We start from the raw sequence: 25,787 nt of genomic DNA, 5'->3' as shown, positions 1-25,787 counted from the left end.
CCTAGGCATGAAAAAAAGAAAAAGATTTACAACTTCAGCAGAACTGTAATTCTACCAAGAAAAAGTATCAGTCAATCTACTTGACTGTCACCAAAGGATCTGAACCTGACTTTGTCATACTTCTTTCTCCTTTACATATGGAGGTGGGCGGGGGGGGGGGGGGCAAGAGGAGTTTTAAAAAAATTGATGAAGCCCTGACCCTTTAGATTCCATTTATAGTCTGAGCCTGAATGCCATCCCCCTTGACTAGCGAACTGTCCAATCCAGCTGCCTGTGTCTAGATTCTATTAGGCACTAAGTGAAATATATATGCACGCCCTTATACCATTTAACACTCTGGGTCCGCCTTCAAAACACTGGGCTGTGGATCCACTGAAGCACCAGCACCACTCCTCTTCCAAGAATCATTTTGACAGGTTCTTTTGGAGGTGCTCCTTTTCCTTTTTTTTTTTTTTTTTAACCCATTGTTTTAAACAAAATGGCACCAAAGAAGGACGTGAAGAAACCTGCTACTGCAGCCGCCCCAGCCCCTGCCCCTGCCCCGGCACCTGCACCTGCCCCAGCCAAACCCAAAGAAGAAAAAATTGACCTCTCTGCCATTAAGGTAACTAAAGGGGTGAACAGTTTGGTCACTGAAACATCTTTCAACAGTAGGAAACTCTAGGAACCTGCAAAGGGGTATGTTTTTCACCGAGAGAGACCGCGTTACTACATGGGCTGGGTGATTGGAGGAGAAAAGAATCCTGATTAGAAAATAAACTCCAGCGTCTAACTTCAGTTAAATCCCTAGGAATATGATATTGTCTACAGAACCTGTATTTGCTCTCATGTTTTGTTCTCTGGTTTTCTTTTTTCCCTAAATGGTCAGAGTGCAATTTAGGGATAGTAAGTGCAAAGGTGTTTTACCAATACTTAAACCGGCGTTTTGTTTTGTTTCATTTTGTTTTGTTTGAAATAAAATCTCTGTGGAAACTAGATCCCTTACCTTAAGGCTGCATCAAAAGGACATTTTTCACCCCTGCTTGTTTCCAAAAGTTTAAAAACAGCTAATGACCCAGTTGTCCTGGCTGCATTTATTGGACAGCTGCTGTATTTCATGTGAAAAAGAGAAGATTTTTGCAATTCAAGTTAGTTCCCCCTTCAGCTTCGCTTAATAAAATTTGATACAACACTAAATTAGATCTCAGTGCAGACAATTATGCACTCAAGTGTTTCAGTGACTATAACTGTCATCTTGTTTATTTATATACAGTATTTAATTCAGAATGTGTGAGCTGCTTCTAAATGAAACTAACCCCCCAAATACTATAAAACTTGGTTATATGGCTTTTAGCTTATGTCTCTGAGCTCTTGTGTACTGATCTTTAACTAAGGAGAATGTGATTGATTTTTGCATCCATACTTTGCTGTGATCAAAGTTCTCAAATGCCAAAAGATGATCTACTTTTGGGAAAATGACACAGTAGATGTGCCTGTTACCCCTCAGTGTTGTGATCTCTCAAATGTGCACCTTCTCCTTCACTGGGGCTGGACTGGTGAATGACAGTTTGAAAATCTTCATCTAATGAATTCTGCCTTACATGGAAAACTAATGGGCGAAAGGACCTATTAGGTGATCTTCTCTCGTAAGCCAAACGTTCTGTACATAATAAATCTAAATTTTGCTAACTTAATACTGTTTAATTGTAAAGACAAAGCTAACCGATAAACAAATGTTTCATTGAGTATTTTAGTATAATCATGGATTTTTAAAAATACTTCTGACATAAATAGTGACTTGGATCACACTTAGATATATTTCATGACATTAAATAAATACATTCATAATTTTTGTAACATTCTAGTTAAACATGAAATTTTATGTTCCAAAGTGGGAGTGGATTATCAAATATTTTACCTTGAGTTTTTAGGTACCTACAGTCACATTTGAAAAAAGTTGGACAGAGAATCTAATATTGGTTAGGAGCTATTCCTAATGAATATCCACTTAGGAGGAGAAATGTATGTCAGATCTTCTAATAAATGGTTTTCTACCTAAAAGACTGCATATAATTCATTAAGAGGAAACCCAATTTTTCATCTCCAGCAATTCTAGTTAATGTATCTTTATAGATGCACACCGACTACATTATACAGTGAACGTGATTGTGGCCATGACAATAATTCCAATAATCTGTATTATTTGACTCTCCACTCTATCCTAAGATTAGATACTTGAATCAGCATCAAAGCTGTTCCTCTGTATTTATTGTGATTTATAAGACAATATTACCTCTTTGCATCTAGGATTACAAGCATCTGTAATGGGAGAAAAATGTGCCTTCTTAAGAACAAAAAGAAATTTCCCACTAATGAATATAGGCATTAATTTTCTTCCCTGAAGAAATACTAAATACTATATATATACTGAGTTTGGCAGTAAGAAGTCTCCAAGAAAAGACAAAATATCACTTTTTTAAATACAGAAATTAAACTCATTAGTTGTTCACAGTCAGCAGAGAAGTGATGCTCTTTTAAAACTTGAAAAATTGGTTTATCCTTTAATCTGTATGCTGAATGAGTGCCAGCATGGCTAATGTAGCTAGCACAACTACACAAAAGAAGAAAATGCTCTTAGAATGTCTCTGTAGTGATGAGACTAGTTCATTACAGAATGAGAGATGGGATGGATCCTGATAAGGATGCAAAGGAAAAGGAGCAGTTAAATGAATGTAGAAGAAACAGGAGGAATTTAACCTTTATGGTTCACTCAGAGAGCCTACTCCTAATAGAGAGAGAACAAAAAGAACAAGATTGAAGCTAACATATTTTTGTAAAGGAATTTAAATGCCTTCAATGATTTGCATTCATCAATATGAATTCAGTGCACATTTATAGGTATTATAACCAAAGAAGGAGGTACAACTCGAGAACCATATAGAATTTAATTTCATCCCAGTAGGTAACAAGGCTAACTAAAATGTACATTAAAACATTTCATATTATGATGCTTTTAATCACTTAATGATGTTTCTAGATATATTACCTCATATAAGATATAAACTTTTTTCAAGCAGAGAAAATGAATTCTAAAGAAATTAATAGAGCTGTTATATGTGTTCATTAACTTTCTGAAAACTCGATAAAGAACAAAATTTAATTGGATTTTAAATTTTCTTTTATAAATCATATAAGATGAGAAATTCAGCTGTCCTTTAGACTTTGAGTAATGCTGAAGTGTAGGGGTGACTATCTTTGCATAGGACTACAATCTCAGGAATAGTAATATTTAATTCCTCAATACTATTCCTAGCTAATATCTGTGTTCTGTCATATAATATACCTTGTTTAATAGCCATATATTTAACCATAAACTCTGAATAATCTTTAATATTGTTAATTAGTATTATCAATTTCTTTAATGTGCTTTCCTACCCATTTTCCTAGTTTGTTGGTTATTTAGAACATTTGTTCAATTGTTCTAACATAAAAACTTTGATATTCATGAAAGGAATGCTTACCTGATGTCCCATGCCCATAAATGTTCTATGAGTATCCTTTTCAAAAACACAAAGACTGCTGATATTTGAACATTAAAGTTGCTGTCCTGGGTGGTTCTAAGCACTCTTCGCTTTCAGAGAGCTGACACTTCCAACAATTATGCCCAGGATAAAGAACAATGCCTGACAAAATCGCCAATGTAGGAATTAAAATCCACCATGAGTATAGTTGCAGGTGCAAACACAAGTATTAACACCTGCTGCCCAACACTTCAGCCAAGTGTTGAAATAATGAAAGAAAATAAGTAATGAGATGGCTGTGTGTCTAGTTTTTAAAAGATCTTCAATGTGTAAGTAAATGTTTTGCATGATGCATGTCTTGGGTGATATGTCAGGATTGCTATGAAGTGATGAGATTTGGAATCTTATGGTGCTTAAGTTCTAATTCTTGCTGTATTCACTGTAATTCAATCAGGTCATTTCTGACTAGATACTGCAGGCGATATTACAAAAAGCGGTAAAGGTACAGAATGCATTGACAGAAACTCATCCAATAACAAATCTCAACAATTTATCATACAGTCGGGGAGATTGAACTTTCAATTTACTGGGTAATGTGGAAATAGAGCATTCCCACTAAGTATATATGTTTACTGATGGGTATTCAGTGGAGGCAAATATTCTGTATATATTGCAATACCTGAGTTGTTCTGGTCCAGGTATAGGGTTGTCTGTGTTAATCTACAAATTCTTTTTTCTTGGCTCTAACAAGGCTAATACAAACCCAGTCCCACTTTGAAGAATTCTTGGGAAAATCAAGTGAGGTCATGGTCCAGGAAAGGCTTTGAAAATTATAAAGTTATTTGTAATATAATAATAAATATTCACTGAGAATTAACTCTGTGCCTTATTACTTTATTTAATCCTTAAAACATTATATTGAGGGGCGCCTGGGTGGTTCAGTGGGTTAAGCCTCTGCCTTCGGCTCAGGTCATGATCCCAGGGTCCTGGGATCCAGCCCTGCATCAGGCTCTCTGCTCAGCGGGGAGCCTGTTTCCCCCTCTCTGTGCCTGCCTCTCTGCCTACTTGTGATCTCTCTGTGCCAAATTAATAAATAAAATCTTTTTTTAAAAAGCCAAACAAACATTATATTGAGGTTGTTTTTAGCCTCATTTTGCAAGAAAAGAAATTGAGCCTAATGAATTTCAGTAATAACTAGTAGGTGATGGAGCTAGGATTTAACCTCTCAGGCCAAATCCAGAGTCAACTGTAGTAATCATATCCTAAACCACCTCCTGTTTATGAAGAGAAAGTTACTATTAAGAATGTGTGAAGAAAGGGCACTTGGGTGGCTCAGTTGGTTGAGTGACTGACTTTTGATGTCAGGTCAAGTTATGATCTCGGGATTCTGGGATTGAGCCCCCCAAAAGGCTCCACACTCTGCAGGGAGTCTGCTTGAGGACTCTCTCCCTCTCCCTCTGCCCATCCTCCCACTTGCATTCTTTCTCTCTCTCTCTCAAATAAATAAATAAATAAATAAATCTTTTTTAAAACGTGTGTGAAGTAGGGGTGCCTGGGTAACCCAGTTGATTAAGTGTCCAACTCCTGATTTCAACTCAGGTCATTATTTCAGGGTTGTGAGATCAAGCCCCATGTCATGTTCCATGCTGGGCTCGAAGCCTGCTTGGGATTCTCTCTATCTCCCTTAGTTAAAAACAGCAACAACAACACCTAATGTGTTAAGAAGCCTTTTTTTATTCAGAAAGGTGTGAGGTAGAGTGGATCTCGTATCACCCTGCACAACTCTGTGTAGCCAGTGGAGGGAGTGACAGGCACATGTCAGAGCAAGTTCACCTAGACTTTGACCTTGGCAGTCCACTACTCTTCTGTTCTACACAGCTCTCCCCTGTCTTTGCACATGTTGCTGACAGGTTGAGTGCTCTCTTTTACAGCTAGAAGGTGGGAAGATTAGGAACCCAGAAAGACTCCTAGTCACTTTGCTCCAGCTTCCTATAAAAGCTTGTACATGGGGACGCCTGGGTGGCTCAGTTGGTTAAGCAGCTGCCTTCGGCTCAGGTCATGGTCCCAGCGTCCTGGGATCGAGTCCCACGTCGGGCTCCTTGCTCGTCAGGGAGCCTGCTTCTCCCTCTGCCTCTGCCTGCCATTCTGTCTGCCTGTGCTCGCTCTCTCTCCCTCTCTCTCTCTGACAAATAGATGAATAAAATCTTTAAAAAAAAAAAAAAAAGCTTGTACATGGAACATGGATATTTAAAAAAAAAAAAAAAAGGTTATGAGAGTAGATTAGTTAGTAGTTGCCAGTGATGGAGCTGGGGGTGGGGGAAATGAGTGAGGGTGGTCAGAGGGTACAAACTTCCAGTTACAAGATATTTGAATAGGTTCTGGAACCTAATATACAACATAGTGAATATAGTTAACAATACCATATCGTATACTTTAAAGTTGCTAAGAGAGTAGATCTTTAAAGTTCTCACCACATAACACACACACACACAATATTTTTTAATTTAAAAAAACAATGTGACATGATGAATGTATCAACTATCTTTATTGTGGTGATCATTTCACAGTATCAAAATCATCAGATATCAAATCACGTTGTACGCCTTAAATTTACCCTATGTTAAGTCAATTATATCTCAATACAGCTGGAGAAAATAAACTATACCAAAGTATTTTTAAATGCTCTTAAATGTAATGAAACAGACTGAATTTTTAAAATAATTTTCATTTTTTAAATAAAATATACATCATACCAAAACTGGACCTCCAAATTTTGCCATCAGGCTAATATTTTAACAAAGGTATGGGATCTCTATTTTGCTTACAGATAGATAGCATGATTGAAACTGGGAAGAAATATCAACCATATGTCATTTAGAGTGATATGTAGGAACATAAGGCCACATGTATAACAAATCTTAACCTTAACTAGCTAGAGGAAAAGAAGTAGAAAAATAATACATATTGTCAATTTCTGATTAGAAAGAATGGGCAAAAGCATTTATAAGCTGTCTCTAAGTTTTCTTTATGTAATTTTAAGAGTTTGTCTTTTTTGAGGCACCTGGGTGGCTCAATCACTTAAGCGTCCAACTCTTGATCTCAATTTAGGTCTTGATCTCAAGGTCTTGAGCTCAAGCCCTGCACTGGGGGTTGTGCAGGGGGGTTGTGCACTGGGGGTTCTAAGCTGGGTGTGTAGCTTACTTTAAAAAAAAAGAATTTGTCTTTTTTATACCCTGGCCTTTCAATAATATGAATTAATTTTTACTATAACTATAATGTGACAAATTGCAATATCAAGCCATGTGCATTGTGAATATAACCTCAGGAGCAAATAAAAAAAATTATTTGAGACTACCATTAGGTATCAGTATCAAGTTTCCACTCTCAAACATCTATGATGTACAAGAAGAGAACAGGTGGAATGGAGTGGGAAAATGCTAAAGGACATTCTGTAACTCTCTAAAATTGTATTTTGAATTACAAGTAACTGGATAATGTCTTTGCAAAGTAAAATGCAGTTTGGAAAGGGATAGATACGCTCGCCAATTAATAGTGAATAGCCCTTTTAATTTTAAAGATAATGAAATCTTTGCAAGACAAGGAGACCACAAAGTGACAGTGCCAAATTTAGACTCTTGACATTTTAATGTTGCAAATGAACCCCCTGGCAAGTTGTCTTTAGAAGTCATTCCATAATTACCCAGCATTAAGCACCATCTGACTCATGGAAATTATGGAAAGGATTATATTTAGTCTGCTGATCCTACACTTTCTTCTGCTTCTCCTCATACTGAAATACTTTTTGTATGTGAAAATAAGATCTGCTACAGTTTGTTTCTACATCAACTTCTACAGTTTGTTTCTCACTCCAAATCAGAATTTGGAGGGCAAAAATTGCAATATACAAGTAGTAGTGGCTTTAATTATACTAGTTAAAAATTTAAATTATATGGACGATAAATCCTTGCTTTTCTGGTCATAAGTTAATGATAGTGAGTTGAAGCCAGAGGGAAAAAATATACACTAAAGATAAAACCACAACTTATTCAACTTTATATTCCTCCTTCCACTGGGGCAAGTGAAGTCTTTGTATCTAATAAGTGCTCAATGGTACATTGTCTCTTGTTTGTAAAACATCTGACTCACTTGAATATAGTGTTATGAAATTATATTTTAACTCCTTCTTATCTAAATTACTTCAAAATAATGAAAAATTTGAAGATGTATAGACCTAGGTCACATTTTTAAATTTTTATTAAAATTCACTTGGGCTTCGCATTAATTCTTGTAGGTGTGCATGGTGTTATTTTAATAATTCAGCCTTGGTCCAATGGGACCGAATTCAGTTGACTTGTCCACACTTTCTGAGCACAGAATTACTCACTTCCCCTTTCTGTTCAGATCAATGTATCCAATACAGCCATCTATTCTCTCTTATAATAGACAGGCTGAGCTGGTATTGTATTCTTAATTTCTTGTTGTTCTTAATTTCTCCTTTTTATATCATATTATAGTCACGAGCCTAAGTATATCCTTTGTTAAGTTAAGAAACAGAAATGCAATGAAAAATATGTATCTCCTTTAAACTAAGTGAGTTATTCTGAGGCACAGAACTCTTTATTTCCGAAATAGTATTTCTGCTGGCCTTTTATGGTGAGTCCTGGTAACTCTGAGATTAGAGTGAAAATTAATAATCTAAATTTTCTTTAGGATTTGTATACATCCTAGGTCTTTAGAGGCCTCTCTTCCTGGTATTAAATTAGAGAACATGCCTCAGTGTTTTCTTACTTGAATACTAGCCCTGGTGAGATTAACTTCTTTAACTTAGCCTTACCAGTCATTAGCCTCATTCTGTCTTGCAGGCAAGATGAAGTTGTTTAAAGACTACAGTCTGTGTCCCTTCGTCGGGCATTTTCACTCAGTATTCAATGTCACAGATCTCCTAGATGCTAAAGCTTAACATACAGCAATTTCAGACCTATTTGATTAAATTAATTTTAATATTTTCCTATAAATTAATTCCTTCTATATACCAGAAGCTTTATTTTGTTTTTAATCAGTTAACCGAACATCATGATTACTAATAGAAAAACACTTCTCAAAGTGAGGAAAGATCTGTAGACATTGCAATAAAAAATCCTTTTCAGTACCACCAATAAACTACTATTTACCTAAATCCAACACCAAAGAGCACATGAGTCACAAACATGTGAAATGTAGTTATTATACTAACAGTCTAATATAGGTATCAAGCTAAATGGAAAAGCCCCATGAAAAAGTAAATCAAGTGTCGGCAAATTAGAATTTCTGATCATAAACTTTATATAAAATGTAAGGAAATATATATTACTTTATATAAAAGTAATAAAGGCACTATATCAATAATTCAAAATGAGCAATGGGTGTGCCTAGTATGTGCCTGGCAGTTCTAGGTGCTGGACGTGTAGCCCTGTGGGAGATTATATGCACCTTCTGCAGAATGGAAGCTCTTTGAAGGAGATAAAGAAGTCTCTTCCCTCGGGGAACATATATAATATTCTAGAGGAGAGCTCATGTTTGAAGGAGGAAGCTACTATACATGCATTCTAACGATTTTAATTTATTGCAAATCTGTTGAACTAATAAAGGCAAGGTATTTTTCAGCTCTACGGGGAATAAAATGTAAGAATAAGGCAGGGACAACACTCTAGATGGCAGGAACATATTGGGGTGGGCCCACGTCCAATTTGCATCATGGACAAAGGTAAATGGCTTTCAGTAATAGCCTGGCTTTCTGGAAGTTTACAACCAGGAAGGTTAAACATCCTTCAGTTGGAAGAAAAGAGCTGAGTAAATAGAGAGAAAAAGTTCTTTCAAGAGGAGAAGATTTTACTAGAACTTTGGATAGTTAATTTCTAAGAAACAGAGATGAGAGGAGAGCATTCCAGATAGAAGAGCCTTGAGTTTAATTTTTAAAATGAAATGATGACAGAGCAAACTGAGTCCAAAATCAGCTGATATTTTGTATTTATATCATGCCTTTTTCAAAGAGCTGATGACTTTATCACTACAACACCAAGAAAGGGATGCAAGAGAAACTCTTCATCATCTGTGAGTGTACCAGAGATAAAGTAACATTTCCCATTTATTCTTTGAGCACAGCATTCATGTCTTTTATTTAAAACTATAGTTTATTCCCTAGGATGGACTACACTATAGCCTTTTGTACTGTTGTCAATAACTTGCTTACACATTTATTTTGATTTTTCAATAGGTACAGAAAAATCTAAACTCTGATCTTCTCTGTGGTAAAGATATACAGAGAAAGTAGAGTGAAATAATTTGACAACTGCTTGTCACTTCTAAATAATAGCATACCTTTACATCATATCCAGGTGGTCAGGAATAGCTTATTTATAGCATAAATACAACTTTTTAAAAATGACTTTCTAGTTTACTCCATAGATTTTGTACAAATTGTCCATATTTATACAAATTCGAGGACACACTTTTCTACTCAAAAAAAAAAAAGAAACAAAGAAAAGGAAATGAGCATTATTGTAGGGCAAAATATAGGCATTCTGTAGGGCAACTTTGATGGATTTATTTTGTATTATTTGTAGTTATTAATTCTACTAAAGATCTGTATTAGTTCTCAATATTAATCATAGGGCAATTCAAATTTAATGACACAATACATAAATGTAACTACAAGTCTAAAAAGAACAAAGAAACATGGTCTGCTCTCGTGGCTTGAATTTGAGCATCAAAAATCGTGAGACTCCAGGATTGATGGAGGGAGGTGGGCAGGGGATGGGCTAAATGGGTGATGGGCATTAAGGAGGGTATCAGCTCTAGGAATTACACGTAAGTGATGAATCACTAAATTCTACACATGAAACCAATTTTAGCATATATGCTAACTAACCTGAATTTAAACAAAAACTTGAAGGAAAAAATCATTAGACTCCAAGTTATACAATTATCAAAGGTGACAAATTTCTACTTTTGTTCTTCCCTTCCATTCCTCCTAATAACTTAAAGCACTTACATTTTTCTATTAACTTCCATTTCTCATAAACTCTCAAAATGTCTTTTTATGAAAATACATTTTCCTGGGCAGTAATATTTTTTTAAGTTGTGTTTCTAAGCCTCATTTTGACCCAATGAGATTTTTTTCACTACTTGTAAACTTTAGACAAAAAGTAATATGAAAAAAAAAAAAAAAGAAAGTGATATGCATTTAAATACTGATTTCTTCCTAAATGGCTTGAGGGAAAGCTGCAAAGCATTCATCTGCCCAGCAGGGAGAGACTTCATGCTTGTGGTGACCATTCCTTTAAAAACAATTACTGAGGGTGCGTGGGTGGCTCAGTAAGCAACTGCCTTCAGCTCAGCTCATGATCCCAGAGTCCCAGGATTGAGTCCCACATCAGGCCCCCTGCTCAGTGGGGGGTCTGCTTCTCCCTCTGACCCTCTCCCCTCTCATACTCTCTCTCTGTCATTCTCTCTCTCAAATAAATAAATAAAATCTTTAAAAATAAAAAATAAAATAATTGCTGAGACAGCACTTAAATCAAAATTTATCTCCAACATTCTTTATACTTATAACCTGCTTTAGGTATGAAGAACACTAATAAACATGTCGTCTGAACATTAGTGGACATGCTAGGACTGATCTTCCTAGGACCACTTTTCACAGTACCATTCTAGAAAGAGAGTTGCCTCCTATTTTCAGGTAAGCAGCCATGAAAACCCCTTACCAGCCAATTCCTTAGCCATCTTTAAAATCCTCAAGTATAAGTTGGCGTTTGACAGCTGCTGCTTTGGGTCTTTCTGGAGACCAAGGGTGGAGGATAATACCCACCCCTCACGTAAAGAAAGCTAAAGGAGAATGGTGAAAATGGAGTCCTAAACCACCACTGGCTTAGATACACTCTCTATGCCTCAGAACACAACTTCCAAAAGAGTGGTCTTTAATGAGAACCTTCAAGAACAGACCACATTTTCACATGGGTGAACCCTAAGAAACACAAAGAATACGCATGGCCTTTTCAAGTCTTCTGCACTTGACCCCAAAGGACAGAGCTCCAGAGGATGTTCCTTCTGTAGTCTTTGCCATTTGAAACCCCAAACCAGTCCCATCCAAAAAATTCCATTAAATACCAAAACTTGCTGACTTGCGGTTTGCAAAGTCCATAATTCACCAAGAGAAGGGGTCAGCCTGAGTGTGAGGGAAATTCTAAGCTCCTCTGCCACTGAACAAGGAAGAAGCTTCGTAAAAGAAGAGACTCCAAGAGACCATCTCAGGGATGAAGACCATAAAAGTACTGACAGGCTTCGGTCTCATTATGGCTGTCCACTCCCAGGTTCTGGTTGCCTAAAAATAGCCCTCAGGGTTCAGAGCCCTCCTTCCTTTTGCCCTAAGAAAGCTAAAGAACTCTCCAAGAGGAGTGGCCGTTTGTCTCTGAAACCTGATGCTAGCTCTGAGGTCACACCTTCGCCAGCAATAAAGGCAGCCTCAGCAAAGGCGTCCCCACTCAGGGACTGGAGCGACCCTCAACTCACTCTTCAGCTTTGCCGCTGTTCCGCAGCCCAGAGGCTCTGCCATGGTGGGTCCTAGGAGAAAATGGTTTGTCTGTTATAGGAGGATATAATCGTGCATATGATCTTACTGAGTAGAAAGGCAATCAAGGAACAGAATTGAAGAGAGAACATATTCGGTATTATAAGACTATAGAATCTGCGTTTGGGTTTTTTGTTGTTGTTTTTTGAGGTGGGGTGAGGATAGAAGACATTAATTCGAGCTGTTATGCTAACTGAAAATAATACACCTTATTCTCCAAAGCAGTACTTTATGCTTCATTAAGTTTTGCTATATCATGTAAGGTTTATTATATCTAGTTGGGGGGTGAGGGGAGGAGTGGGAAGTGGAAACTGCTAGTATAGCAAAATAGTATTCCTTTAAAAACAGTCTGATGAAGGTAGCTAAAATTAAGTAACCTACTTCCGACACATCAAGCAAAAACCTACTAGTTAAATAGAAGAAAGACTTAAGTAAATCTTTTTAATGCAGTATATCTATATTTCTGAATGCAGGGTATCTGTATTAGACATATCTTAAATACATCACAGGCTACTATATTATTCCAGGAAGTTATTTGACTTAGCATTTGTGAAATCATTGATTCATTGATCAAGTTACAGAGAGATGTTCCCTAACTATCTTTTGCAATAGTGTTTTTCCTAGATTTGAAAATATCCTAAGGCAACCTTCTTATTCTATGACACCTACATGTCTTCCTAAAAATCTCAGAACAGAGAGCACTCATTCTTCTGTCAATGCATTTGAAAGAGTACTAGTTGTTTCTTTCTTTCTCCCTCTCTCTCGCCACTGCAGTCCTTCAGTGCTGACCAGATTGCTGGTAAGTGAATTGAGCTTCTCTACTCCACATGTAGGCAGAACACTGCCTAGTTTCTGAAATACCCCTTATTTCTAAGGCATGTTACTGCGTGGCTCAACCTGTTAGTGTCTAAGCTATGCCTGAAGTCTGAAAAGTTGGCTTACTTTTGGAGCTTACTTTGACGATTACTCAGGGAATGAGCCTGGATACACTTAAAAACCAGGACATTTTTGTTTGGTTAAAATATTCTTTGTGGTTAATTTCTTTCTAACAGATCGAGTTCTCTAAGGAACAGCAGGATGGTAAGTTTAAAAGATACAGTTGTTAATATGTGCACACTCATAAAGACGGCGTGTGAGAAAACCGACTCCTTTGGGATGAGATTAGCTCTTCCTAATTATCCCCACTGGTGTTGCCACTCTAAATATAAATGCTCTCAATCATTCTAAGTTTTCTCAATGTGAACCCTTGCTTATAATCAGTAATCAAAGGTTTAAGCCAACAAAAGACAGATACCATAAGTTAGGTCCTTGTGTTCACTGATTTCTAAATAAAACCATTTTGATACAGTAGCCAATACCATATATATTACCCCGAAAAATGTTGTAGGTTATGAATGGCTAATCTGTTCATCAAATCCCTAAAGAAAGATTTGGCAGGTCTGAATTGTTCAATTTAGAAAATAATATTGATTGTGAAACTGCCCAATTGCCAAATCTACAAAATTTCATGGGCATGATAGTGAGTTGGGAGAAGCAGATGAAGTGGATAAGAATAAAAATGAATTCAGAAACAAAGAAAGAGGAGTAGTTTGTCACAAAACTGCAAGGAACATTGGACATCTCCTGGTCCATCTTTAAAGATCAAGACAGGCTCTCGAAGAGTTGATAGGGTTTGCTCAAGGACCCAAAGTATTAGTAACAGGATCAGCATCTGGTATAAGTCTAAACTAATGAGAAATTTCATAAAAACAGTTACTAGCCGGAAGACCTCAAACTCTTAAGATTCAAGAGAATCTGAGTGGTTTCCCTAACACTTCCACTTTTTCTCCTTCAGGCCTTTGGATCCAAAAGATCCCATGCCCCACAGGATGTGTTAATTCTCTAGAAGTGTAGGGGAGAATGTTTCGTTGAGCCAAAGTGGCCCAAATTCAAAGAAATGGAGACAGAAATACATCTCTAGAAGGGAGGGGGAGAAAAAATTTAGTTAAATGATAGCATCTAAATTAGGATATTAGTCATAAAAATTACTATGTATTTATATGTTATGATATATAATATATAAATAATTATAAATATAGGTGTTTGATAAGTACGTATATAAATACTCAGTTCTCTACCTAAAAAATTCCACATTTTCAGTTTGTTTCAATGTCTAGAATATTCATGTTTGGACATCAATTAAGGAAAAAAAGGATATTTGCTGTAGTAGAGACTCACATTTATCTACATCATGGCTGATAGTCTCATGTCAAGAGATTAGGTGATTTGATGGCTCAGAACTCAAGAGCATTTGAAATTATACTACAAAGGGCTATTTTTTTTTTTATTGAAACCAGTGGTAATTTTACTATAGTTTGTTTGACTCTTGATGCATTTTTAACTAGTGATGTTGCTACATTATCAGCTACTGCAACCCAGTCCTCTTAAATATCTCAATTATAGTGCCATTTTGACTATGAAACTATGGTGGGACAAAGCAACAGAAGACTTAAAAACCCTTGCAGGGACAGAAGGACTTACCATTGACCATTAAACCTGTAACTACATATATGAACTAGGTTTTAGGTAGAGAGGTTCAAGAAATGTTGGTGTAGTAGACTGGTTTTCTCTTGTGCCAGGAAAACAAATGGAAGCATTTAAAATGTATATGTAAACACAATGCTTTCAGAAATGAATGAAAATTTCCTCTGTTTCCTTCCTTGTTCAGTCCTTAAAGAGTTTCAGTCATGGCTGCTCTATTTGAAAGTATCACAGGTCCCAAGGAAAGAGGAAAAAAAAAAAAGAAAATTACCCATTCTAAAGGTTTATGTCCTGTGCTGTCCCGTAGAGTTGCCACTTGGCCACATGTGGTTATTTAAACTTAAATTTTTGTTAATTAGAAATAAATACATTTAAAAATCTATTTTCTCTGTTGTGCTGATCATATTTTAGTGCTCAGGAGCCACAGGTGGTTTTTGGGAAACCCAGATCTAGAACATTTTGATTGTCATAAAAAGATCTAGAAGAGTGTTGGTCTAGCCAGGGACTGTCAGTTTTTTTTGTAAAAGGCCTAATTGTCAAATGGCAGACTTTATTGGGAGTACAGTCTCTGTGAAAACAACTCAACTCCATCACTGTGGTATAAAAACAGCCATAAACAATACATAAGAGAATGGGATGTTTTCCAGCCAAACTTTATTTTACAAAAGCAGGTGACCAGCCCCTAGGTAGTAGTTTGCTAATCCATTATTCTAAACTCTTCAAGGGAATAAATCTTAAAAATCTGAGGTAGGAAGAGCAATTATCTTTCTGTCCTAGGTGTTTAAATCAATGAAGGGTTAATATCAGAGAGATTCTGTTACAGCCCATAAAATCCTATTTCTATATCTGCATCTGACCAGGGTAAAAGTGGCCCACTGGGCAATCTGCATGGAAGCCTGGAGCCAGTAACAAGAATAGTTCAGTTTCACATGTCCCTTAGAAAGACGAAAAATAATATTTGAGTAATGACCCCACCGTGTCTACAGCATGCTTTTTAGTTTAGGGGAATGATCTTTTATAGTCAAATTGCATAGAATCTGAAGGAGAAATTTTAGCAAACAATGGCGACATGATCTATAGTTGATTGTGAATATAATGTCTGTGCAACCTTAGATCAAGGGATGGACGGATGCTAAAACAGGGTACTTTGCTGAGAAATCTATCTAGATGGATCTTTGGATCTGAGGCCCCTAATGGCCTAAATACATTGTTTTCAGCTCTACCAGTTCCTTCACAAATGGTTTTTTGAGTGTTGCTGGGATTAACTCCAACAAGTTGCCATCAGTACTTTTGGGTTCCCCAGAAAACTGAATTATATTAAGTTAGGAATTCCAGTTGAAATGTCATTTCTGGACCCTTAATCTATGGTAATATCCTTTTCTGTCTCTTTGGTATACACATCTTAATTCTTTGTTAACATAATTATGAAAGGCCAAAATTGTTCCATCAACAGAGAAGGACAAAATTTAGGGAAAGTTAGCATTAGAGTAATTGTGATAAAAATAGACAACAGTAGGGGCGCCTGGGTGGCTCAGTGGGTTAAGCCGCTGCCTTCGGCTCGGGTCATGATCTCAGGGTCCTGGGATCGAGCCCCGCATCGGGCTCTCTGCTCTCTAGGGGAGCCTGCTTCCTCCTCTCTCTCTGCCTGCCTCTCTGCCTGCTTGTGATCTCTCTGTCAAATAAATAAAAATAAAATCTTAAAAAAAAAAAAAATAGACAACAGTAAAAATATGTACTTACATGTACACACATATAAGTACAATGAGACCTAGAAAAATCTGAATGAAATTGGTGGAGTCTATCAATGTGAACATTCTGGTAGTGATAGTACACTCTAACTTTGCAAACTGTTACTACTGGGGGAAACTAGACAGTATTTAAGAGATCTCTGCATTTTTTCTTAAAATTGCACGTGAATTTATAATTATCTGCACAAATTTTTAACTAAAAAATATATAATTAAATTCTAAAGTTAATATAGCAACACGTTGTCATATGTATTATCTGAAAAAAGAGTAAAGTTTAAGAGATTATCATCATGATAGATCCAAACAAATATTTCCCCTTCTGAAGTGATTACACCAGGAGCCTATTAAAGTCATACACTGGTTAAATGACACTCTAAAGCTTAGAAGTTTGTTTCTCTTTTCTAATTTTTTTTTCCTGAAAAATGAAGTTGCTCCTGAAGATAACTAGTCAAGGGGAAAGTCTAGGAAATTTGTATTTTAAGAGGAGGTTTTCCTAAATAATTTGAGAAATCTGGGTTAACCTCCTATAACACAACCCTGATTGAACATTTGTTTTCTTTAGATTTTATTAACTTTCTTAATTATGAAGAGTTCCTAAGATTTCTCAAGACCTCAGACTTTCTTAATCCAGTTCTGCTTCCCAGGCAGATGAAGGAAATATGAATAAATATGACAAGGAGCTTCAATTTCCACATCTGATTAATAATAATATATGATTTGAAGTTGGAAATGGTTTTAAATGGTTTTAAAGCAGTCCCAAAAAGAAATGTCAAAAAGGATGGTCAATGGCAATTTGAGCTAGGAAAAGGGAGAGTCCAAAGGTAACTTGAATGGTTACAAAAGTTGAAAAACCGAGGAGAATGTGAACTGGATCCTTGATGAAGTTAGGGGTAATTTATAGTTCTGAAGGAGAAAAAAAGCATCCTAATGCTTCTTGTTTCTTGCAGAATTCAAGGAGGCCTTCCTCCTGTTTGACAGAACAGGTGAATGTAAGATCACCTTAAGCCAGGTCGGTGATGTCCTTCGAGCTCTGGGCACAAATCCCACCAATGCGGAGGTCAAGAAGGTGCTGGGAAACCCCAGCAATGAAGGTAACCAGATTTTCCAAACAGCTGGGAAGCAAGCTTATTTACACACATGAGAGAAAGAGAGAGAGACAGTCTGTGTGTGCATGTGTATGTGCCCATGCACATGTAAGAGAAAGAGAAATTTATTGAGAAATAAGGTCCACAGAAGAGACTTTAATTTGCTCATGATGGTAAGTGTGTTTCTTGGCTGTCTAGAGTCTCAGTTTTTTCCTCATAAAATAGGTTGACCTTCCTTTGAAAATTTTAAGCATGATAAAATTTTGTGCTAATGAAATAATACCTAAAGCTAACATTGTCATCATCATCATCCTACCTATGTTCTTCATTTAAAGATTAATGACTGAAATAATATCCAAATCTGCATGTTTCTTTCAAACATTCAAAGTCAAAAACACATTTTGACAAAGATGGTAAATATCGCTAAAACACAACACACTTTGTAAGCAACTCAGTAAATTACAAAGGCATGATGACAAAAGCCTTGGAAATAAAATCTCAGTGCTCTCAGGAGGCTGAAAATACCTGCTGACTTGGCCCCGTGCTCTGTCTGTGATCATCTTAAAAGTAACTTGGCTCTTTTAATTAAGAATCGACAGAATGCCATGGTAATTAAGAGTATTTTCTATTTCTCAAGAATTATAAGAAGACTTAAAAATCTAAGTCCAAACCTGCATTCAGTACCCCCAAGTAAATCCTGGGACAAAAAGACAGTGAGATATGTAAGTGGCAACATCACAGCAGTCATTTGCTTGATACAGTAATCTAGTTATTAGTCTTCAAAAAATATTTTCTGATGCCAATGGTTCATGGCAAAGTATAAGCATTTATTGGAGAATACCACCCTGAACAAAAAGGACGAGACAACACTGAAATTTTTTCAAGTAGATATTTGGGCTGTTTATCTTTGCCATGAGGGAAAAAAAGAGGGGAAAGCAAAAGGTAAATAATCTCATTTTCCCCTTGATAACTGAAAAGACTTCTCCCTCGTTACCAAAATGGGGGGAGAGGAATTTGATTTCAAAGAAACCCACCTCTAAATCAATCAGCTGGAATTTTTCTCAAACTTTATTTTCTTTAGAGGAAAATGTCCAGGTAAATCACGCAAAAGTTAGCTGTGAGCATGAGATAACAGCCAGATCTTATTCTGTAGATGCCACTTTCTAACTTAACAAAAATATCCATCTTTTTTAGAATTATTAAGTAAATGTTCATTTGTTCAGTGTTCAAATTTGATCTTTTTAATACCATTCCATTTTTATTCTATGAGGAAAGACTAATAAAAGGGAATTTTGGTTTTAGGGTTACTTAACTTTATCCATTCACCTCCATCTGGATAGTCTGTTTGATACTTTTGTTGTAAACACAATTTACCTTACCATAATGAAGAAAACCTTACCATCCCCAGACCACTAAACTGCAAAGAAGTCAGGAAATCACAAGGAATTTGACATGCACACTCCTGTCATAGGCATCTTGTTAATGTTACATAAAACTTAAAGAAATTGAAGGCTCTACAAAAGCTCAGGACAAAGGAGGCATATATTTTAAAGTTAAGTTTTACTGTATTTATATGCTTATGGATTTGTTGTGTCAGTATATATTTTCCATTCCTTCTCTACTATTTATAGAAAATATTAAATTGACAATACTAATAAAAAGTAGCAAACACTTATTCAGCACTCAGTTTGTCCCAGGTATTATAATAAATTTTGCAGGTGTGATCTCATTTAGTGCTCACAGTAAAATTATGAGGAATCTCTATTTTACAGATGAAAAAGTTGAGGTACAAAAGGATGAAGAAATCTGCCCATGATCACATAGTTGTGATGGTGGGTTGAGGATAAAAGCTTAAGCATGAGGACTCCAGAGCTCATGCTATTATCTATTACTAATTTTTTGTCATCAGCAATTTACCAACTGAAATTTAAGCTATATGAAGATATTTTAGATCCTCTGGAATGAACTTTCAAGTTTAATTTGTGATCCAGAAGTGACATTTTATGGTAGTCTCCAAACTCTCCAAACTGCAATTTCTTCCAGAGATGAATGCCAAGAAAATTGAGTTTGAACAATTTCTGCCCATGATGCAAGCTATTTCCAACAACAAGGACCAGGGCACTTATGAAGACTTTGTTGAGGGTCTGCGTGTCTTTGACAAAGAAGGCAATGGCACAGTCATGGGTGCTGAACTCCGCCATGTTCTAGCCACATTGGGTAAGGAAAATTTATTTCAGTGGACTTAATAGGGCAGAATATATAGGAAAGGGCATGACATAGGGGGATCAAGCTCTAACAAAATAGGTAGGGGGGAAAAGCTACAAGATGAAAAAGAACAGTCCAAAATTAATGACCATTTCCATTGGCCTCAGTGTCAATGAGTTTGTTTTGGGGAAATGGTTAGTTTAAGATACTAGAAATGAATAAGTAAAGTAAAGCATCTTAGTTCTTATAGAATAGAGTTTAGATGACCCAGGAATAATATGTATTTAATTCATTCACTTAAAAACAATCCACTGACAATGTACTAAGTACCAGAGGAACAGGATGGGCTTGATTTCTATCCTCCAAGAGCTTATTCATAGTCTCTAGGAACCCAAAACTGATCACTTATGATGGAATTTAGAAAATAGCCTCTGGCCTTTTTTTCTGAAAAAAGAGTTTTATTTCCTTAGGTGAAAAAATGAAAGAGGAGGAAGTGGAAGCTCTGATGGCAGGTCAGGAAGACTCCAATGGCTGCATCAACTATGAAGGTATGATTTCGCATGCTCTGTGCTTATAGCAACTCTCAACTGATTGTGTTGTTGATAGACTCCTTCTGATTTTGAAACAACTTCTTTGTCTCTGTCTCTTTTATTGAATATACCCATGTTCTTTTTTAAAATCATCCATCAATTACACAATAACTCTAAGAAGATATCCTCTAAGAATCTGACTATATACCTAAGATTTTTATTCCAGTGGGCTTTGACTCTCCTATGCATTGTGATACAGCTTAAAATGTGTTTTCACATGTATTTTTTCTTGTTAGGTCTTTATAAAATCTCTGTAAAATAGACAGGGTTTGGGGGCGCCTGGGTGGCTCAGTGGGTTAAAGCCTCTGCCTTCAGCTCGGGTCATGATCTCGGGGTCCTGGGATTGGGCCCCGCATTGGGCTCTCCGCTCAGCGGGGAGCCTGCTTCCCTTCCTCTCTCTCTCTCTGCCTGCCTCTCTGCCTGCTTGTGATCTCTGTCAAATAAATAAATAAATAAATCTTTGAGAAAAAAAAAATAGACAGGGTTTGTATCAGAATAAAGTACAATAGAATATTAAAGTTGGAGAGATCTCAAAATCCTTTACAGTAAACAATTATGAAAATGAGGAAGTTGAGGGCCAAAGAGGTCTACTTACTGAGTGAAGGCCAAATCATTAATGAAAGGGCTGGTGCTAAAATTTCATTTATCTCCTTGTCTGGTTTTGCTTAAATCAAAGTTATCTCATGGCCGACCATCTATGTCCTGTTACCAAATTACAGCAGGCTCACCGAGAGGGTCTGAAAAACAACACACCCCACAAAATAAAGATGCAAAATAAAATTACATGATACAATTTATGAATTTTAAAATTTCCAATAAATTGAGAAACGTATCTATCCTCCCAAAAAGACTAACCTGGCCACTTTTCAACAAAGCTATGCTGATAGCTTTGATGTAAGTGTAGACTTATGAAGTCTAATGACTTGGGAAAAAGTAAGAAAAGAAAAGCAGAGAGAGGAGGAGGGAAGGAAAGCAGGGAGGAGGGGAAGAAGAGGAGAGGAGAGGACGGAAGAAAAGGAAAACAGTCAGCTAAGCACATCTTCACTGACGATCTTGATTAAACTTTACTTTTTCCCATAAATAACATTTTACATTTGGTTATTGCTATAAATACATAACATAAAAGAAGAATCATTCAATAAATATTGTTTGGACAAGTGAAGAGTCATCTAGAAAATAAAATCAGACCTGGATCTCATATCAGAATAAATTTCAAATGGTTCAAAAATTTAAATGTAAGAGCTAAAAGCATAAAAGCCATGGACAAATTATTTTATAACTTTCGGAGTGGGAAGGTGTTTCAAACACTGATAAGAACCCAGAAGGCATTACAAGTTTTGATAAATGCAACCACAAATTTTTTTAGCTCCATATGGCAAAAGCCACCAGAAGCAAAGTCAAAAGACAAATAGCAAACCATTAAAAAAAAAGCAATCAGTATCAGCAAAAGCTCATTTTCTTAATTAAAAGAAGCTATTGTAGATTAATAAGACTACAGCCCAATGGAAAAATTAACAAGTACATAAACAATTTGCAGAAAAAGAAATAAAATTATCTATAAATATAATATGCTAAACTTCACTACTATAAAAAAAAATGCAGATTTCTACATGGAGATACCATTTTTCAAAAAGATAATTGCCAAAGATTAAAAGTCTGACAGCACTTTGGGTTGAGGAGAGGGTATAAGCAGGTAATGTCATGCATTCCTGTTGGGAATATCTATCATTAAAATCCCAATATGGTGGTATAGTACTAATAATTCTAGCAAATCTACATCATGCAATGTGGTTTTTAGATACGCTTGCACTCAAGTGAGATGAGTGGTATGTGGTTATTCGTTACTGCGTTGGTAAATATTCGAACAATGTAATGTCTACCAATGTAGGATGTATCAAAGAGATTCTGGTATACCTACAAAATGGAATTCCCTACAGTGCCCCCCCCCTCCAAATGATAATCCTATTTACGGTCATTCAGTTAGAAAGCAAATGCAAAAGAGTTTGTGGAGTATGCCACCATTAGGGTGAAAAATAGTTTTAGAAATGAATATTTGTATTTTCTTATACATGCGTATTAGCTTCACCAACTTTGCTGTAAAGAGAAACTAGGTAGAAGGGAGACACTGGTGAGGAACATTTCCTTTTTGTTACAAGCCCTTTCATACTCTTAAAAAATTTTTTTATCCATGAGAATGTACTACTTTTTCAAAAAATGAAGTTTACAAAGTCAGGGGAAAGGCTATGAACCCAGGATGAAGAATAGTGGACTGTACTGAGCTTAAAACAATAAATGCTCCTGTTACAGCTAAGAAAAATTAAGATTGAACTTACTTGCTAAATCTCTCTTTCATTAAACTTGATGGTCTTTAACTTAAACTGTCTGTGTTATGCCCACAGCTTTTGTCAAGCATATCATGTCCAATTAAATGGAGCTTTCAAGGTAAATACCCTTTTGTTTTTTATTATACAAGGCTTTCTCAATATTGTGTTTTTAAAAAATTCAACAGCTTCACTTTATGTACTGGAAACATGATTAGTATTAGCTTTTAGTTAAAATTTATTTACATTAACCAGAAAATATCAACTCCTTTCAATTCATATCAACTCCTTTCAATTCATTTCAACTCCTGAAATCGGTTACTTGGAAATAGAGTATTTTGGGGGTGCTTGGGTGGCTCAGTCGGTTAAGTGTATCCTTCGGCTCAGGTCATGACACTGGGGTCCTGGGACCGATCCCCATGTCAGGCTCTCTGCTCAACAAGGAGCCTGCTATTCCCCCTGCTTGCTTGCTGGCGCTCTCAAATAAAACAAACTTAAAAAAAAAAAAAAAAAAAGGAAATAGAGCATTTTTGTATGAGTATAGAAGCAAAAATTTCTAAGATCTTTGCTGCCATATATAAACCTTGGTTTTGATTGTACTGTAATTTTGCAGTGGAGATTCAACAAGCCAGAGACTAGTTAATGAAGTTAGCTGGAACATCACACTAATAAAAGTATGACCCTAATTTCTTTGAATAATTGATAGAGTTTTTAACAATTACGGCTCTAGAAAACCAGGTTATCACAGCTTGAAGTTAAGCACTTGCATCTAGATTGTTACAAGTATGAAATGGCTTACCATCGAAGTGCTGGTTCGTTTGTGCTTTTTCTTCTTTTGCACTTCACTTTATTTCCTCCTCAGCTTTCTCTCTGAAAAGATGCAATCAACATTTAACTCAAATCCCTTTTCCTTTCCAGATCAAGCATTGTTTACGAAGACTGGCTGGAACCTTATTGCAATAACACCCATGACTTAGTGTCCAGAACTGCTTACCATCATTCAGAAAACAAAACAACGTGGACCGTTCTAGACTGAAGACTCCCTGTACTTTTATACATTTCACGTTCCTCTCTGAATTGTATTCATACCACACAAACCAAGTGTCTCCTGCTCTACACGAGAAGGATAAATACTGACAACCTCAAATTCAAGCACTACTCTTCATTTTCCACTAGGGGTCAATGAACAGCCTTAAAATACGAAATCAATAAATAATTTTGGTCAGTCTGGAATGCTCAAGTTGCATTGTGTTTTTTATCTTCCTGCTTAGAGAAAGTAATTTTTGAATTTTCAATTGTTTTGTTACTGTACAGAATATGGATGAATTGCAAACTTTTAGAGAAAAAATCACCGCGGTCTACATACCAGTAACAAACTGAATACGCATCAGCGTCATCACCACTGAAAAAGTGAGATAGAGAACTGAGGAAAGTCAGACAGGATCAGAGACCTCTTAATATGAACTATCCAGGTAATTTAAGATTAAAGCAGATTTTCTCAGTTTTGTGTAAATCGTCATATATGTGAGTTGACCTTATCACTTCTAGTGACAATCTGGCCTATTCATAAGAAAAAGGCCTAATAAACTATTGCTTCTTCTCACTGAATGTCCTCAAGGTTAAAATTTAAAGTGACCTTTCAGCAGTTATTAAAACAACAACAACAACAACAACAACAAAAAACTTCTGCAGATAAAATTATTACTCAGGAACTCAAGATCCTGTCTATTAATATTCTCTTTCCTGCTATGATCCCTGCTACCTTGCATATCCATATTCCTGAATTTTGGTTCAGTCTCCTAATACGTGTCCTAAGTGGTAAGACCAATGGTTAGGAAAGTTCAGAGGGTAAACTTACTTTGCCATCTCATAATGCTGTCATGTATCACTTTTTCTTTAGAATAGAGGCAGAATTTGCAATAATCAACTATGCAAAAGAGAGGAAGTGATAAATAGTTCTTTCACTCTCCAAAAGACTTCTATAATGTATAGGATTATAGAATCTCTGAAAAGCACCTGCCTGCCTATCCATTTTTGGAAGCTGAAACTTCTTCCTGTTGTTGGGCGCTTTAAGTCAATGTGCTCCTACCATCTTTAGTGAAGGTCACTCAGATTCCAGCAGGCAACAGCTTCAAATTGACCCATGTTTTTGTAGCCAAGATAATGTTGAGACATCACAATCCCTCTTTTAAGGAAAATTCATCATGGCCTTAAGATCCTTAAGGTCATGCTTGCCCAAGAATAGGATTTGGAAATTTTGCATGGCACTGTCCAATACGACTTGCAGTAAAAACGGAAACATATATATATGTACATTGTCCTATTTGGTAACCACTAGCCACATGTTGCTACTGAGTACTTGAAATGTGGCTAGTGTGACTGTGAAATTAAATTTTTAATTGATTTCAGTAGCTAAATGTGCCTCATGAATATCATATTGAAAAGCATTAGGTTTCAATATATATCTATATTTGGTTGTTATATCAGGCAATACAAAATGTTTTTTAAAAATGATGAATGTTAAAAAAAATAAAAAATAAAAAATAAAAATGATGAATGTTCACCATGTAGAAAAGTTGACTGGTATAAATAGGCCAATCATAAAAGACTCATTTTTGTTTTGGAATATGTAGCTAAATTTCACATCATCTACTTCTTTAACATTTTTCAATTAGAAAAATGTGATGTCTACAAGGTACTAACTTTTTAGTCTCAAGCTTCAGCTTTAATGCTTTTCCCTCAAGACCTTATAAAACTGTTTTAACTCCCAGTGGAATAACATCTTGTACACTATCATGCGACTTAACCTTATTAAATTACCATGTGTGAAATGCCCATAACTCAAGTAGTAGCAGGTGCAAAATAGAGTAGCAGGCGGAAGAGTGACAGTAATTTTAACATCTACACCAGCTGGCAAAAACGACAGGTGCTTAATTCTTCAGTCTTTAAAAATAACTTTTGAAAGCCCACGCTGCATAAGCAAATATTTTCAAGTTTGTTTTTTTAACTACCTTCAAGTTACCTCCCTGAAAAAATGTAACATACATTTTGGGCTTCAGAGTATATTTGAAACTTAATGCACAGGAACTTAATTTATTCTCCTCTATGAATAAAATAAATAATGATTATTAAATCGGGAATAAAAATTGATATTTTAGACTTCATGGTAATATTTCTCAAGAAACATTATACCAAAAAGAACTCTTAGTATAT

At 36.0% G+C, this 25,787-nt stretch overlaps 1 protein-coding gene across 2 annotated transcripts; it reads left to right on the top strand.

The window, feature by feature from the left end:
- The first annotated feature begins 337 nt into the window (after positions 1 to 337).
- Positions 338 to 23,807, top strand: LOC111145913 (myosin light chain 1). 2 transcript variants are annotated; one of them, XM_022501224.1, is made up of 7 exons: positions 338 to 604; positions 13,158 to 13,185; positions 17,321 to 17,464; positions 19,502 to 19,675; positions 20,134 to 20,211; positions 22,653 to 22,695; positions 23,493 to 23,807. In XM_022501224.1, exons 1-6 carry the CDS (start codon positions 479 to 481, stop codon positions 22,679 to 22,681), a joined length of 579 nt encoding a protein of 192 aa, XP_022356932.1. In that variant the 5' UTR covers positions 338 to 478; the 3' UTR covers positions 22,682 to 22,695; positions 23,493 to 23,807. The 2 variants fall into 2 exon arrangements, with proteins under 2 accessions (XP_022356932.1, XP_022356941.1); XM_022501233.1 differs by lacking the exons at positions 338 to 604; positions 13,158 to 13,185 and adding exons at positions 12,021 to 12,091; positions 12,880 to 12,904.
- Positions 23,808 to 25,787: the final 1,980 nt, after the last annotated feature.

This window comes from Enhydra lutris, unplaced genomic scaffold, assembly GCF_002288905.1.
Source record: "Enhydra lutris kenyoni isolate GAN:26980312 unplaced genomic scaffold, ASM228890v2 scaffoldscaffold1, whole genome shotgun sequence".
Classification (NCBI taxonomy): Eukaryota; Metazoa; Chordata; class Mammalia; order Carnivora; family Mustelidae; genus Enhydra; species Enhydra lutris.
The sequence above is the reverse complement of the archived record's forward strand: the minus strand, read 5'-3'. Positions and strand labels throughout refer to the sequence as shown.